General features: G+C 34.6%; 1 protein-coding gene across 4 annotated transcripts in view; it reads left to right on the forward strand.

Annotated features, from left to right (window-relative positions):
* Positions 1-18,340, forward strand: part of LOC123566585 (coiled-coil domain-containing protein 171-like) — a 60,936-nt gene that overhangs the window by 15,366 nt on the left and 27,230 nt on the right. For all 4 annotated transcript variants that reach the window (XM_053549724.1, XM_053549725.1, XM_053549726.1 and 1 more), the window contains exons 8-17: positions 848-888; positions 1,552-1,646; positions 2,391-2,483; positions 2,785-2,879; positions 3,332-3,397; positions 5,965-6,103; positions 8,229-8,349; positions 8,658-8,767; positions 9,841-10,092; positions 12,960-12,998. In XM_053549724.1, the coding sequence (XP_053405699.1) occupies positions 848-888; positions 1,552-1,646; positions 2,391-2,483; positions 2,785-2,879; positions 3,332-3,397; positions 5,965-6,103; positions 8,229-8,349; positions 8,658-8,767; positions 9,841-10,092; positions 12,960-12,998 (1,051 nt within the window). The remainder of the gene's footprint in view (positions 1-847; positions 889-1,551; positions 1,647-2,390; positions 2,484-2,784; positions 2,880-3,331; positions 3,398-5,964; positions 6,104-8,228; positions 8,350-8,657; positions 8,768-9,840; positions 10,093-12,959; positions 12,999-18,340) is intronic.

Here is an 18,340-nt window from a genome sequence, read left to right on the forward strand (position 1 = left end):
CTTGTATAAGATATAGCTGTGTACTTGTATAAGATATAGCTGTGTACTTGTATAAGATATAGCTGTGTACTTGTATAAGATATAAGCTGTGTACTTGTATAAGATATAGTTGTGTACTTGTATAAGATATAGCTGTGTCTTCTCAGCTCTAATTAAACTGACTCGTTAATCTTCAAGCATATACATTATTGTATTATAGATGAGCTAAAACAAATGAATAGCTATTAATGGTATTCCCTTCCATTTTTTTGTTCACAAGTTGAAATTAGTGAACTTTTATCCCCACAAATAAGCCTTTTTTGCCAAAGTCACAATTTTTAATTCACAAATAATTCAATGATTCCACAGCATATCTGATACACTTGAACCAACCTAGGGATCAAAGGAAACCCAGTTTTGAAGGCTTTCTGGTTTTAGGCATTATTTTCAATAGACGGACTTTAAGACAGAATTTATTGCAGACAAAGACAATATCATTTCTGAATCATTTCATTTCTTTGACATTTCAAGACCAAGACAAAGTTTGCACTGATAATGACAATACTAATGAGTTTAAAAGCATCCTTGTATGAAAGTTAGGTGTACGTCACAGAAATTAAACTGAGAATGAAGGGGACTTAGAAATTCCATGTAAACTTTGTAACTTCCATCATTTCAGCTTGATGGTTTTCAGGGAATGCAAAAATATTTCTTGATAGTTTGAAGGAAAATTATTCACAACTTGTTTGAAATTATGACTTTCCTGTTTATGACTAAAATAAAAAAGAGAGAATAAAACATAAACAGGGCTTGAAATTTTCAAGCTTCAGCTATGATATATAATTATTAAATAATTGTTGTTTTTCAGTGCCATCTCTGATTTGAATGAGAAATTGCAAGATTTAGAAAGTAAGTATTATTAAATATTAAATATAATACAGAATAAAGTTTACTTCTTCGAAAATACTTCTTTTATTTTACTGTTTGATATTTTTGCAAATAAAAGAGCTTTTGTGGTCACATTTAGAAAAATGATTCTTCTGTCACTAGAATTTGTTGAAATCATTTCTAAGTTTTGATAAAAGTGCATAAAAGAAGGTCAATTTCAAAAGTCCCTTTGGAGTCCAATCCTAGTAGTCAGAATTCAGCATTTGTTTAGGAGTAAATTTTTTGTTTGTTAGTACATTTTGGAGGAAAAACGTAGTAACTGATTGCTGGTATTAAATGGAAGTCTAGGAAAAATGTTCTATCTCGATTTGCAAAAAAAATTTGAAAAGTAAATACCATTTCATACATTTCACTATTGAACCTGCCGGAGTAGCCACCTGTGTTAAGCATTCATTTGCCTAAAGCTGCCAGTTAACTTGTCAAATTAGCATTTTGTTCGAATTTCAACTTGTCTTAAGTAACCACCTGCAGTAAACAACTAGACAGTGTGTCTTTCCCTTGGCTGGCTGATTTGTACAAGTTTGACTACTGAACAACAAGTAGATAATATTGATATAAAACAAAGCAGGGCTTAAGCTAGGCTTAAATTCTTTGGACACGCATCTAGTTTTAATCTCTTTTTAGGTGAGAAAAAACATCATGGTGACAACCTACGTAGGACAGGCACTGAACTGGAATATTGTAAAGAAAGGGAGGACAGGGCAAAGAAAGATCTAGAGGTATTTATCTGTAATGCTGTATAGCAAGAAAAATAAATTTTGTCAGTTTCTTAATCAAGATTCAACAAGACAAGCCAGAATCTGTTTGGGCTTTGGATACAACGCTTTCTTTTCATAATTTTCATACTTTGTTTGATTTAAGCATTTTAAAATGTGTCTGACCAGACTGCTAATTTTGCTTTCCATCTTTTTTGTGACAAGGCTATCTGTAACATGCCTGCTTTTTGCATCGGTTTGTCTGTAAAAGTAGACAACAATATTTTATAGTTTGTTTGGTAAATGTTACTAGTAAGCTTGTATGTGAAAGTGATTTCATTGTTGATTTAAGACAGGTGTTAATACTTTTTCTACAAGAAAAACATTTAATTTGGATAGTTCGAGTTTTGTAGCTTTTACCACAATACTGATTATAACATTTACAGTAAGATTTAACAGTTGTCCTTCACTTAATAGATGTAACTAAACTCTTGGTAGATACAACGAAAAGTATTACTGTTATAACAAAACATGTCAGTTTTATGACAGCTGAAACAGGAAGTTGTTATTTAAGAGATGACAAAATAATACTGCCAAATGCCAGTTTAAGTCAAATATTTGAAAAAGGTAGAAGAGGCCCAGTTTTTCACCATCTTGTTTGGCAGTAGTGACAGATCTTGTTCCATTATCATTGAAATAATTTCAAAATTCTTTACAATTTGTTGTTACAAACAGAAATGCTTGAGATAAAATGATTTCTATTTTTAGACAGCGTTGCAGCGTCTACGGGCCACTGAAGAGAGTATAGAGTCAGAGAGAGCGGCTCATCTTGAGACAAAGTTTAACTCCGAGATTGTTCAGGTAATACCACTGGAAGTCTTTCTAATGTGGAGAAAAATTGATGTTTTTTTTTAAATCACATTGAATCTGAATTTATGTAAAATTAGACAAAATGACAATAAACAATATCCACATCAGTCCTTAATTGTTTGGAAATGGCAGAAGCATTGGCATGTGATAAAGTGTCTAATTTATAAGAAAAAATATATAGAACAAGCAAACATAGTCAGATTTTGTTTAAAGTTATTATTTTTGTTTTTACAGTCTTTGTAACAGGTGTTGTTTGTATCATTTCTGTCACTAGTATTTTTTGTAACTTCAGTTGAGGGTACGAGATCTGGAAGGAGCGTTTGACGTAGAGAAGTCTGCAAATAATGAAGCAAATAAAGCCATTGACAGATTAACTAAACAAATTAAGTAAGAATTGTTCTTTCCAGTTCAGAAGAAATAGAAACCTATCCCATCAGAATAAATATATTATATAATTTCACAATACTTTCTAGCCTAATCATTGATATTCATGTTTGAGTTGGCCCACAGACTTTAATCCCAAACTTTCATTTTATGTTCAGATGTTTAAATCTGTGAATTTATATCCCCACAAGATAATCATCTATGACAAAACCAAAAATGTTCATGCCCACAAAATTAAATTATTAGTAACATATGCAATTATTCCTGGTATTACATTTGATTGTGATTTTTAGGGTTTGTTTCTTTGTTTAGCAAAATATGTTAGTGGATCTATAAAAATGTGTATCTAAGTATCCAAAATGGATTGACCATTTTAATGTTTATCATCAATTGAAGTTACTTTGAGATGGGGGATGGTGGTTATGTTATTGCTGATAGTACATGTATTATTGTAGGGAACTTGAGACGTCTTATGAAGATGAAAGAAGAACAAATAAACAGCTGACAGAAAGATTAGGAAAGTAGGTAGATTTTGCAGAGTATCATTAAAATATAATTGAGCCGTGCCATGAGAAAATCAACATAGTGGGTTTGCGACCAGCATGGATCCAGACCAGCCTGCGCATCCGCGCAGTCTGGTCAGGATCCATGCTGTTCACTTACAGTTTCTCTAATTCCAATAGGCTTTAAAAGCGAACAGCATGGATCCTGACCAGACTGCGCGGATGCGCAGGCTGGTCTGGATCCATGCTGGTCGCAAACCCACTGTGTTGGTTTTCTCATGGCACGGCTCATATACACAGTCCAACCTGCCTTAACGATCACTTTGAATATCAGTCACTTTTTACAAACCGCCAGCTTGAATCTTTCCGGACCAATTTAGCTTGTAGCATGTTATGTAGATTATGTTAATAGATGTTGTTGTTGTTGCTAATTAAGATAAATCTGTCGGCATGATAGTTATATCAGTTTGACCATATGAACAAACAGCCAAGTGTACTTAACCTGAAGGGAAAAAGAAAAGCAGTAAATAAAGGTAAAACAGCCTGTTTGGGAGATCATTTTAGATGTTCTGGCAAGTTTTTATTTACAAAATCAGATATTAGTTGACTGTTGTCAATGGTGAGAATGTTTTTAGCTCACCTGTCACGAAGTGACAAGGTGAGCTATTGTGACTGCTTGACGTGCATCGTGCGTCGTCCGTCGTCCGTCAACAATTTAAAAAAAAATCGTCTTCTTGAAAACCACGAGGCAGAATTACACCAAACTTCATAGGAATGATCCTTGGGTAGCCCCCTTTCAAAATTTTTCAAAGAATTGAATTCCATGCAGAACTCTGGTTGCCATGGCAACCGAAAGGAAAAAACTTTAAAAATCTTCTTCTCAAAAACCAGAAGCCCTAGAGCTTAGATATTTGGTGTGAAGCATTGCCTAGTGGACCTCTACCAAATTTGTTCAAATCATGACCCCAGGGTCAAAATTGACCCCGCACCAGGGGTCACTTGATTTTACATAGGAAAATCTTAAAAAATCTTCTTCTCAAAAACCAGAAGCCCTAGAGCTTAGATATTTGACATGTAGCATTGCCTAGTGGACCTCTACTAAAATTGTTCAAATCATGACCCCGGGGACAAAATTGACCCCGCCCCAGAGATCACTTGATTTTACATACTTAAAAAATCATTCCTACATCCTTAAACTTATAAATTTGACAATCGCCAAACGTCACATCAGGATTATTAAGGGGCACACATCTTTGGTTTAGGGTCAGGTAACTCAAAGGTCAAGATCACTGGGGTCAGATTTTTTATCACTTTCTGTGGCTCATCAGTTGAACTGCATCTTAATTTTATAACTCATAATAAGGCTTATTGCATGACAGTAATGCCAATTTAATTTGTGAAAACACAACTATAATTGTAGCAGGGGGAGTAACCTTCATTCAACAAACAGAATTATGCAATCGTGGTTGTTTCTCTTACTATTTGCTCTACCTATTAACAGAATGAATTGATCCACCCTCTTTCCTGTTTTTGGAATTCCAAGAGTCTCTTAGAAAAATTCATGGTAGTGCGGTGAAAAGTAGAGCGATAAAAAGCAGTGTGTGCTAATAGTAGTAGCACAGTGTGTACTAGTAACTACAGTACAGTTACTAAGTTGTGCTTAAGCTGGATCTTATGGGTTAGTGCAGTGCAAAATGCTACCGTTGATAGCGCGATGATTATTCCTACATTGGCAATAGCAAACTCCGACTTTTGGCTGGCTGGGATTTTCATAGGTCTCTGTTTGGCACTCTTTATTTGTGAGAAGCAAAGGAGACAGTAATTTTTATGTTGCGGCCTTTCATATTTCACTACTTTTTGTCAATAAATTTCAATGAGTTTGTAAATTTGCATGTACAACATAATGCTGAATAAATGATGTCGAGTCATTTGGTTTTATGTGTTTTTTGTCATAAATTAATGTCTCTCGATACCTTACTTCTCACTCTTACCCACATCTCTTCTATCCCCTTCTTACTAAAGAAATGAAAATGATTCCTTGTACACACTAACTTAAATAAACTGACATATATCTCATATGGTTTCTTAGCATCCCTCATATACTCTTCACTTGATTTTCTTACATTTTCTCACACTGATAAATTTTAAGTTGTTTCATAGATTTTCTCATCTCCACACCCCATTAAGCTCCTACCCTCTCCAATGCCCACCCCTATTTCCCCAACCACACCCCGACTTTTCTGCCAAATAAAAAAAGAAAAATATTGTGTTGAATTTCACACACATATCTCCTTTGTTTCTTGATATCCTTCATATCCCTATCACCTCCCCACACAAGAATATGAAAAAGCAATTGCATTTCACTATTATCTGTCATTCTCACTGCTCTGTTGGTAAATATCTTCCAGTAGTCAAGTGCTGTCCTTGACACAGCTCTTGTAGTTTGTTTTTTTTGCTGTCAAAATATTTTCCAGGAAAGAATGGATAGGTTTGCCTCCAACCACTCCCACACCTCTTAGTGTGAAAGTGACATGGTCAGTATCTCAACCCCTTTGTCAGTGATTTAATGATTGTATTTCAAACAGGTTGGAGAAAGAGCATAGTTCTGTGAAGAAACAGCTAACCAATGAGGTAGAAAATAAGAAATCAACTATTGGAAGTCTTTCTAAGGAATTAGAAGTACATCAGAAAAACTTCCTCGAACTAAAAGAAGAACTTTCAAAGGTATGACAGTTTTTCTTTGACAGTAAATTCTATAGCATGATAAATACATTTAAAATCACAGTGCTGCCTACTGCCAATAAACTATGCAGAAGTATATGGCTTGGTAATTTTTGGACATGCTCTCATATTAGCTGTACAGTTTATTGTTCCCAGTATGAGTACCTCCATTTTCTTGGCTCTTTTTCAGCAAAATAAAGTATGAAATAATACAAGTTTTATTTTTCTTGATTTTCTTGTGTTACTGTTTTAATTTTTAGCTCAACTATTCAAAGAATAGTCTAGCTATTCTACTCACCCTGGCGTCGGCGTCCCACCTTGGTTAAGTTTTTGCATGCAAGTACATACAGCCATCAGTTAAAGGCATATAGCTTTGAAACTTATTTTTTCTTTTTCTAGGTCAATTACCAACCTCTCTGGATCAAGTCCCATAACTCTGACATGTATTTTGAGCAAATTATGCCCCCTTTCGGACTTAGAAAATTTTGGTTAAAATTTTACATGCAAGTTACTATCTCCAAAACTAATGCAGATATTGATTTGAAACTTCACATGTGTCTTCGGGGTTATAAAACTAGTTGATAGCAGCAAGTCCCATAACTCTGACCTTCATTTTGGCCAAATTATGCCCCCTTTTGGACTTAGAAAATTCTGGTTAAGTTTTGCGTGCAAGTACATACAGCTATTTCTAAAAGGCATATAGATTTGAAACTTATTTTTTCTTTTTCTAGATCAATTACAAACCTCACTGGGTCAAGACCCATAACTCTGACATGTATTTTGAGCAAATTATGCCCCCTTTTAGACTTAGAAAATTTTGGTTGAAGTTTTACATGCAAGTTATTATCTCCAAAACTAATGCAGATATTGATTTGAAACTTCACATGTGTCTTCGGGGTTATAAAGCTAGTTGATAGCAGCAAGTCCCATAACTCTGACCTTCATTTTGGCCAGATTATGCCCCCTTTTGGACTTAGAAAATTCTGGTTAAAGTTTTGCGTGCAAGTACATATAGCTATTTCTAAAAGGCACATAGATTTGAAACTTACTTTTTCTTTTTCTAGATCAATTACCAACCTCACTGGGTCAAGTTCCATAACTCTGACATGTTTTTTGAGCAAATTATGCCCCCTATTGGACTTAGAAAATTTTGGTTAAAGGTCCAATACTAAGGAAAGTGAACATTTTAATTTCTTTTAAAAAGCACAGAAACTTATTCATTTTATTGGAAAATGAAAGTTGGTATGTAGAAATTCGAAATAAATCGCAGTATATGTACAATTATTTTTCTATGAAGTATGAAGAAAGTTAAAAAGACCTGGGGGTCATTCTGTCGATTCATTGAAATTTCAATATAATGAACATACATTTCTTTGAGTTCCAAAGACCTTCTGTAAATTTTGACCTGCCAATCTTCATTATTTAGTGTCTTGCAGAAGTTTATGCACTGGCTATGAAAAAAATTGCCAACTCACTTTCCCTTAGTAATGGACCTTTAAAGTTTTACATGCAAGTTATTATCTCCAAAACTAATGCAGATATTGATTTGAAACTTCACATGTGTCTTCGGGGTTATAAAACTAGTTGATAGCAGCAAGTCTCATAACTCTGACCTTCATTTTGGCCAAATTATGCACCCTTTTGGACTTAGCAAATTCTGGTTAAAGTTTTGCGTGCAAGTACATACAGCTATTACTAAAAGGCATATAGATTTGAAACTTATTTTTTCTTTTTCTAGATCAATTACTAACTTCACTGGATCAAGTTCCATAACTCTGGCATGTATTTTGGGCAAATTATGCCCCCTTTTGGACTTTGAAAATTTTGGTTAAAGTTTTACATGTGAGTTTCTATCTCCAAAACTAATGCAGATATTGAATTGAAACTTCACATGTGCCTTAGGGGTTATAAAACTAGTTGATAGCAGCAAGTCCCATAACTGATATGCATTTTGGTCAAATTATTCCCCCTTTTGAACCTAAAACTCTTTTGATATTTAACCTTTTTAGGTAATATTTTCCTGCCTCTGGGACAATATTTTGAATAGTCGAGCTTGGCTGTCTTATGGACAGCTCTTGTTATTGTACTGTATTGTTGGACTTCAAAGTTTGGTTTTGTTGCAATTCAGGCAAGAAAGCGGCAGATTTACCTGGAAGAAACGTATGGTGGCAGTATGAGAGAACTAGAACTGTTATTACAGAACTTCCAGATCTCAGGAGAAAGTAAACAGAAAAAAAATACACAACAAAGTAAGACTTTCCAAAAAGTACTTCAAACTGAAGAAACTTCTTTTTAATTGTAGAATATATACTAAAATTCCTGAGACGGAATTAAGAAATGCCCATAGTTGTGTTTTTCAGTCAGAATATTAGTACATAAATACAGTTTTTTTTTTAAGTGCAAGCTTTATAATGACTACAAATTTAACTGACAATATCTAGTGTATACACCTGTTGTGTGTAAATATGTACAAAAAATTTGAATAAGTACGATTCCATTTTGTGTTTTGTTCAGCTATAGTATGTTGTTGTGAATATAATAGTGTATAAACTTTCAGAAGGTAAAGAAAGTAAAGGCAGTAAGACACCGGCACCATCTGTAGTGTTGGAGAATCTACGACTTACACTCTCTGACTACAGGAAACGTCTCGACAATACTTCAGAAGAGGTAACTTACAGTTTACTACCTTAAATACCATAGTGATCATTGAGTAAAATAACAATCTTATATAGATCTAACTAAATATCTTGAAGTCGCTTATTTTAAATTTTCAGCTGTTCCACTGATTTGTTTAAGTCCCAATTAAATTCTATTTTCACTCTGTTGAAGACACATTCCACGTATTTTTTTTTTGACTTTGTGTCAAAGTGAAAGTCAAATTCCTGTGAATTTATATCTGGAGGGGTCGAGGTAAAAAATTTGTTCCCTATATAAATGTGTGATGGAGCAGTGCACAGATAAAAAAAGTATGAAATGATGCATTTATGATTGTTTAGTACTCTCAAAATGTTTATCAAATGTATTTGTCATGTTTTAACCTACATGCTTGTAAGGCTTCTGTGACACATTTACTAAAAAGTACTGGTAACATGTCAAAAAGTGATGTTGAATTTGAGTTATCTCTAGGTAAAGACTTAGTCCTTTGGAATTCAGGATATCTGGTGCATCCATTTTGAAAGATCAGTACACGCAGTTGAAACTATTTTCATGAAAATTTCCTGCTTTTGTCTTCAGGGTCATTACAACTAGATTTTATCTAATTCAGATTTTATTTACTGGACTTCATATGAGGGCTGTGTTTTACTACAACTACTGAATTTCAGCTCGAAAACTGAAACTTGTAAACCATTTAAATCTGAACTCCCTTTGTTAAATAAGATTTATGTTTTCAGAGAAAGATAAATTTTGACTTTTTGTTTGTCTGAGGTGTGATAGCTCAGCTGGTTGAAATGGTTGATTTCATATATAGGAGCTATCATTTTACACTTTGTGTGAATTATTGTTAAAGACAAAAGTATATAATGGTCTTATATCCTTAACATTTTGTTCACAAGGGGAAGTTGTCAGACACTAGTGGCATTATTCTGTACTGGTTAGACATAATGAACTGATTACTATTTTAAAACTTAAAGCACTGTTTGGCTCTGACATTTTACCTGACATGAACTGTTCAGGTGTTCTTCATTGACAGTCAGTATATATATGTATTTATAGAGTACATTAATAAATGTTATTTTCAGCTTACAAAGATGAAGAAATCTAGTACAGCATTGAACAAAGAGATAGAACAATGTAAGGAAATGATTTGGGCCAAAGACAAGGCCCTGGAAGATGCACAGAAGAGCTATACACGCACGGCAAAGGAGTTGAACCGAGTGAGGTCAGAGTATGGAGAACTTGAGACATTGTTAACACGTCTGAAAGTTGATATGCAGAGTACAGCCACCAATCAGAGTAAAGATAGAACCAGGATTCAAGAACTGTCAGAAGAGGTTAGTTCTGTAGTAATTTTATCTGTCATAGTGTGTAATGAACAAAGTAAAAAGTAGTCCAGCAAAGCTTTTTATGCCCCCACCATAAAATGGGGGTGGGGGGAGCATATAGTGTTACCCCTGTACGTGTGTGTGTTTTGTTTGTGTGCATGTTCAGGAAAGGGTGGTATTCGTGTCCAGGCCATAACTTTGACATGCATGGTCCGATTTCAGAATAATTTCACACAAATGATAAGCATGGATAGATGATGTGTCCTGTGCAAAAACCATTTCGCTAGCTCAAAGGTCAAGGTCACAGTCCTTGGTTGAACTTAGCCAGTTTTCACTATATATATATACTGATAATGTGGTCTTCGTGTCTTGTCCATTACTTTGACATGCATGGTCCAATTTCAAAATAATTCGACACAAATGATAAGCATGGATAGACAATGTGTCATGCACAATAAGCATTTCACTAGCTCAAAGGTCAAGGTCACAGTCCTTGGTTGAAGTTAGTCAATTTTCTCTACATATACAGAATACTAAATTTTCTGGTTTTCCTACAATTTTTTTTGTGTGTAAATAAATAAGGTCAAGGGTCCTTCTTTTAGTTTGTGAGCAGTACCATGCCTGTGACCTTTCTCATGTTGTGGGGGCATCTGTGTCGGTGACACATTTTTAGTTTAATATAAAAAAACAACTTTTAATGCTTTAATTGTACTATTTATTGGGGAACAAAAAGTTTTTCATGACTTTGATAAATAAGGTTAAATTTTTTAAACATAATTAACCATAAAGTAATAATTAAAAAAACTGTTATCATTTACTTCATATAAACCTCCATGTTGTGTTCCAATATCTGCATAATCAAGGCCAGTATTAATGAACGTTTAATTTAAGTGTCAAACTTAAGACTTTAAACTGCTGTGCTTTTATTAGCTCACCTGTCACAAAGTGACAAGGTGAGCTTTTGTGATCGCGCAGCGTCCGTCGTCCGTCCGTCCGTAAACTTTTGCTTGTGACCACTCTAGAGGTCACATTTTTCATGGGGTCTTTATGAAAATTGGTCAGAGTGTTCATCTTGATGATATCTAGGTCAAGTTCGAAACTGGGTCACGTGCGGTCAAAAACTAGGTCAGTAGGTCTAAAAATAGAAAAACCTTGTGACCTCTCTAGAGGCCATATTTTTCAAAGATCTTCATGAAAATTGGTCAGAATGTTCATCTTGATGATATCTAGGTCAGGTTCGAAAGTGGGTCACGTGCCATCAATAACTAGGTCAGTAGGTCAAATAATAAAAAAACCTTGTGACCTCTCTAGAGGCCATATTTTTCATGGGATCTGTATGAAATTTGGTCTGAGTATTCATCTTGATGATATCTAGGTCAAGTTTGAACATGGGTCAACTGCAGTCAAAAACTAGGTCAGTAGGTCTAAAAATAGAAAAACCTTGTGACCTCTCTAGAGGCCATACTTTCGAATGGATCTTCATGAAATTTGGGCAGAATGTTCACCTTGATGATATCTAGGTCAAGTTCGAAAGTGGGTCATGTGCCGTCAATAACTAGATCAGTAGGTCAAATAATGAAAAAACCTTGTGACCTCTCTAGAGGCCATATTTTTCATGGAATCTTTATGAAAATTGGTCTGAATGCTTATCTTGATGATATCTAGGTCAAATTCGAAACTGGGTCAACTGCGGTCAAAAACTAGGTCAGTAGGTCTAAAAATAGAAAAACCTTGTGACCTCTTTTGAGGCCATACTTTCAAATGGATCTTCATAAAAATTGGTCAGAATATTCACCTTGATGATATCTAGGTCAAGTTTGAAACTGGGTTACAAACGAGGTCAGTAGTTCAAATAATAAAAAAACCTTGTGACCTCTCTAGAGGCCATATTTTTCATGGGATCTGTATGAAAGTTGGTCTGAATGTTCATCTTAATGATACTTAGGTCAAGTTTGAAACTGGGTCAACTGCGGTCAGAAACTAGGTCAGTAGGTCTAAAAATAGAAAAACCTTGTGACCTCTCTAGAGGCCATACTTTTGAATGGATCTTCATGAAAATTGGTTAGAATGTTCACCTTGATGATATTTAGGCCAGATTCGAAACTGGGTCAATAACTAGGTCATTAGGTCAAATAATAATAAACCTTGTGACCTCTCTAGAGGCCACATTTTTATCTTGATGATATCTAGGTCAGGTTCAAAACTGGGTCACATGAGCTTAAAAACTAGTTCACTATGTCAAATAATAGAAAAAACAACGTCATAGTCAGTTCAAAACTGGGTCATGTGGGGACAGGTGAGCGATTCAGGATCATCATGGTCCTCTTGTTTTGTCTGGCATTGTGAATTATGCATGGTTGCAGGTAGCTCCGTTCTACTGCTAATGACTCAGAAAAATTTCATTAGTATGCATGTGCTATAGACATAGTAGTTACTTGACTCCTTATATACATCACTGATCCACAGTTTGTACAATATGATGATCCACATTCACAAATGTTTACTGGGTTAATAAGCTTAAACTTTGAAAATCAATCTGTGAGAATTAATTTCTTATGTCATGTAATATGGTTGCCGGCCGATAGTCAAAACTGTCGGCCTGGGTTTTTGGACTTCATGCAATAGTTTTGATTTACAAACCATTCAGTTAGTGTATATTATGGCAGATGGAATATTTTCTTTTCTTCAGCTAAGTATCAGACTTGAAATGTTGATAAATACAGGTCTAGAACTGCCGGTAGTGATCCTTCATAGTTTTTGTAAATACTTTCACAGGAACATTTCATTATTGTTTGCCAATTTTATAGAAATTAAATAAAGTTTATTTGATCTCTGAGGTAGTCTGTATATTGGATATTTTTTGACAATATTTTCAGATTATGAAGCTGGTGAAGAAACATAAGAATGATGAGGAGGTGAGTTTTATTATGATCTTGTTTTAAGATGTTAGATTTGGGGTACATTCATGACTTTACAATTAAATGTAAATTTGCATGTGATTATGTGATTTCAACATTCCCTGATTGTTCTAAAGAAACAATTTTCTGGTGAAGGAAGCCTATTTAGGCATAAAATAGTAGGAAACTGCTGATATTCATTAAAGGTCTACTACCTCAATCTGAAGTGGGTGTTTGTGTGACCAAAATAAAGCCATTTGTTAAAATTGACTGCATTAAGCATATTGATACTGTAAACAGTTCTTCTGCCCCTGTAAACCAGCTTTACTGCCCATTTGCTTTATGATACTAGAAAACTTCAATCTATTTCAGTTTTTATTAAAATGTAGGTGTGCTAAAAGTGAACATAGACCAGTTTTATTAGAGAATATAAAAAGGATTTAAAAATACCAAGACAACACATTCTTTACTAGTTTCGACCTTTATGTCTTCGTCAGAAATAACAACTTACAAAACAAACGACGTCACGTCCGTTTGGACGCGAACGTCAACGTGACAAAAAGCGCAAATATAGAATATATTTGTATTAATGTACATATAGATACGGATCATAATGATACGGCGGGTATTTATCGAAAACATATTTCTTCAATATGAAGCAGAGAAAAAATAAAACCCAACATATCTACATGACAAATTTTGAAGTATACATGTGAAGCATAAGCGAGAATTAACGATTGATCTACTTATAATTATATAAATAGTAAAATAACATTAATTTAAAAGCTAACCGCACATATATAATTACAGAAACAATCAAAAAATTAAAAACTTTCATTAAAATACGATTAAAGACAAAATGCAGTCAAACGGCGGAAAAGGGAACCTTGAAGCAGTAATAAGGGGAGGTAATAAAACGGCAAAAAAATATCAAAATGCTGGAAAATAGAGCCGATATATTCTTAACTTCTACAAAAATTGTTAATATTATTTTAAAGTTAGAAAATATATTAAAAACAATACTATACAGTGAAAATATTTAACCTGTAGGGATATTATGAAAAAGTTAGTATATAAGACCCTATTAAATGTTACTTGGTAACTGTAATCACATAGTAAACAATACGCTGGTGTTCATGCCAGATGGTTGCACGGTATTTAACCGGTGAATCCAGGACGTTTCACGTAATAACCTATCTAAATCATTATCAACAATGTCAATTGGTAAAAAACTGAAATCATCTAAATTGTGATGAGTACTGTTGAAATGGGCAGCCACACCGCTAGCATATGCTGGATCGCTGAAATTGTTAATGTCAAATTTATGACTGTTCATACGTTTAGAAACCTGTTGTCGTGTTTGACCCACATATTGCATGTTGCATTTTTTACAAGTTATGACATAAATGACATTTGATGATGTGCAGTCTGTATTAAATCTAAGTTTATACATCGAAGAATTAGAAGAACTAACGAATTCATCAGTTTCTACTATTTTGCTACAATGTGTACATCTAGGTCGGTAGCATTTGCTGGAACGGGCGCTGATGGGGGTAGGGGGCATTGCAGAATATCTAGACTTTACAAGGAAGTCTTTAAGATTTTTACCACATTTGTATGCTAACACGGGTCTAGAGGAATGCAACTGTTGGACTGATACATTTGGCGATAGTTTAAATAAATCCCAGTATTTATGTATTATACTACCAATGTTAGGGAGGGAGGGATTATATTCAGTAACAAAAGGCACAATATCAACCTGATCAGAATTGTTATTGTATTTCAGAGCTTCGTCTTGTGTAACATTATGCATCTTGTTAAATGCAGCATCTATTACACTGTCTGGGTAATTTCTGGATTTGAAAAATTCACGTAGAGTGTCCAGAGATTTAGCAAATTGATTATCGTCAGATATAATACGATGATATCGCTTAGCCTGACTGTAGGGAATACCGTCTTTACAAGTCTTTGGATGATTGGAGGAGTAGAGAAGGTACTGATGGATGTTAGTATTTTTAACATGTACATTGGTGCATATGTTATTACTGGTATCTTTCGTAAGATCAACATCCAGGAATGACACATGTTTCGTTGAAATTTCATACGTGAATTTAATAGAGCTATGTAATTCATTAAGGGCTTTAACAAAGCTATTCAGTTCGTCGAGTGAATGATCCCAGATCATGAAAACATCATCCAGAAACCGAAGCCACAAAGTAGGTTTCAGCTGCTGGCTTTGTAAAAAGTCTTGCTCTAACTTACCCATGAACAATGATGCATAGGTAGGGGCGAACGGACTGCCCATGGCCGTCCCCATTGTTTGAATGTAATCATCACCATTGAACTGAAAATGGTTATTCTTAAGTGTAAGTTCAATAAGTTTACATATACTTTCTACGGACAAACTAGTATCAGACAGACTCTTGTCCCTGTTTAAGAAAAATCTGCAGGCTTCAATACCCTCATCATGTGGAATGTTCGTATATAGAGAGGTTACATCCAAAGTCACCAAATAACTGTTGGATGATAAACTGCAATTCTTAAGTTTTGAAAGGAAATCCATAGTATCTTTGACATACGAAGGTAATGATTGCATATGTGGTTGCAATACATAATCTAGATATTTAGATATGTTATCAGTAGGGGAATTGCATGCAGATACTATGGGCCTACCTGGATATCCTAATGGCAAAGAATTATCTTTACATTTATGTAGTTTGGGTAAAATGTAAAAATGGGGTATACGTATCTTTTCTGGAAAAGTGTCAAATTCCTCTTTCAAAAATTCTTCACATTCGGAAATTTCATCCATACATTCACATACATTACGTTTCACTGTTTCTGCAATATTGCTATCAAGTTTTTCGTAATACTTGTCATTGTTGAGATGTCTATGTACTTCCTGTTGATACTCATCAGTGTTCATTATCACAATATTTGCCGATTTGTCTGCCTTTTTTATTACAATATCTCTGTCATTCGCTAGAGAATGTAAACTAGAGAGTTCTTCTTTTGTGATATTTGAATATCTCGACTGTTTTGATGACTGGAGTATTTCCTGGTGAATTGCCTCAATATAGAAATCAAGATATTCATCACGACCTTGCTTCGGAATGAACGTTGACTGCTTTTTGTTGAAGAAAGTTTTTTCTTTATCATTTTGGTCGTTATTGTTATTATCATTGAAAAAATATTCTTTCAGTCTCAAACGTCGACAGAATCTAAATGTTTCCTCTGCTAATTTAACTTTGTCGTGGCTTTTAAGCTTTGGTACAAAAGAAAGACCCTTACCTAACAGGATATAGTCAGCATCGGATAATTTTCTTTTTGATAGATTAATTACCGTCGCCTTGCCTCTTTGAATGGCCGTTTTCCTCTTCTTGATTCTCCTCCATGCGTTCTTATTTTTGGCCCTGACGAAACGTCGGCTTGCCTTTCGACAACTATTTTGAGCAGTTTCGTTAGGTCTTGTAGCGTTTGATTCAGCTGATTCTGGGCTATTGTTGCCCCGTTCCGTGTGGCCTCTGCATAAGTTGCTTTTGTGCCCGGGGCTCTTACGTTTTTTGAATTTCTATCTGTCGTAGGTTCTGGAGTTGCCGCTTCCGTAGTTTTTGGTGAACATTTCTTCTCAGCTGAAGACGATTCTTTAGTATTTCTATCTGAGGGCGGCTTCAGATCATTTTTTCTTGAGTTACGTGGTGCTGGCTTTGGTTTCTTTTTATTACTCTTTCTACGACGTGCCCTGCCTGATTTGTTTGATTCTGATGATTCAGATTCATTACTTTGAAGTGGTTGTGAAAGCACCTCACTTTCCTTTAATAGGATTGACAGCTTCTTTTCATGTCCCTCTTTAACAGTTTCTTTCTCTCTTTCTGTTTTGTCTGATATTTCAGTTTCAACATCGAACAATTGATCGTCTGAAAGTTGATTTCTCGCAATTTTCCTTTGTTCTTCGATTGTATTTGATAGGTCCAAGGCGTGACGCTGTTGGTCCTCCACGATTCTCTTCATGATATCTAGTGAAACCTTCCTAAGAAGGTTATCAACAGAAGTTTGGAGATCTTTAGAACCTGAGCTTGTGTTGATCTTCATTTTCAGTCGGAGACCCTTTGGAATTACTTCATTGTTTATGCACTTTTGCAGAAATTGTTCATGAAGACGACATTTCATCTGTTTTAATGCGACTTTTTGTAGGTTGTTGCGTGGATCCGTCATATTGGATGCAAAATCTTGGTTATATTTAGTTAATAGATCAAAAGGATTTAAAAATACCAAGACAACACATTCTTTACTAGTTTCGACCTTTATGTCTTCGTCAGAAATAACAACTTACAAAACAAACGACGTCACGTCCGTTTGGACGCGAACGTCAACGTGACAAAAAGCGCAAATATAGAATATATTTGTATTAATGTACATATAGATACGGATCATAATGATACGGCGGGTATTTATCGAAAACATATTTCTTCAATATGAAGCAGAGAAAAAATAAAACCCAACATATCTACATGACAAATTTTGAAGTATACATGTGAAGCATAAGCGAGAATTAACGATTGATCTACTTATAATTATATAAATAGTAAAATAACATTAATTTAAAAGCTAACCGCACATATATAATTACAGAAACAATCAAAAAATTAAAAACTTTCATTAAAATACGATTAAAGACAAAATGCAGTCAAACGGCGGAAAAGGGAACCTTGAAGCAGTAATAAGGGGAGGTAATAAAACGGCAATAAAATATCAAAATGCTGGAAAATAGAGCCGATATATTCTTAACTTCTACAAAAATTGTTAATATTATTTTAAAGTTAGAAAATATATTAAAAACAATACTATACAGTGAAAATATTTAACCTGTAGGGATATTATGAAATATAAACAAATTCTTGGATGTTTTTACCTCACCTGAGCCAAAGGCTCATGGTGAGCTTTTGTGACCGCTCAATGTTCATCGTGCGTCCGTCAACAATTTGTAAAAAAATCTTCTTCTTGAAAAACACTGGGCAGAATTACACCAAACTTCACGGGAATGATCCTTGGGTGGCCCCCTTTCAAATTATTCAAAGAATTGAATTCCATGCAGAACTCTGGTTGCCACGGCAACTGAAAGGAAAAACTTTAAAAATCTTCTTGTCCAAAACCACAGGGCCTAGGCTTTGATATCTGGTGTGTAGCATCATCTTGTGGTCCTCTACCAAAATTATTCAAATTATTCCCCTAGGGTCAAATATGGCCCCACCCTAGGGGTCACATGAATTATATAGACTTATATAGGGAAAACTTTTAAAATCTTCTTGTACAAAACCACATGGCCTAAGGTTTTGATATTTGGTATGTAGCATCACCTT

The sequence above is a fragment of the Mercenaria mercenaria genome, chromosome 8 (genome assembly GCF_021730395.1).
Source record: "Mercenaria mercenaria strain notata chromosome 8, MADL_Memer_1, whole genome shotgun sequence".
Classification (NCBI taxonomy): domain Eukaryota; kingdom Metazoa; phylum Mollusca; class Bivalvia; order Venerida; family Veneridae; genus Mercenaria; species Mercenaria mercenaria.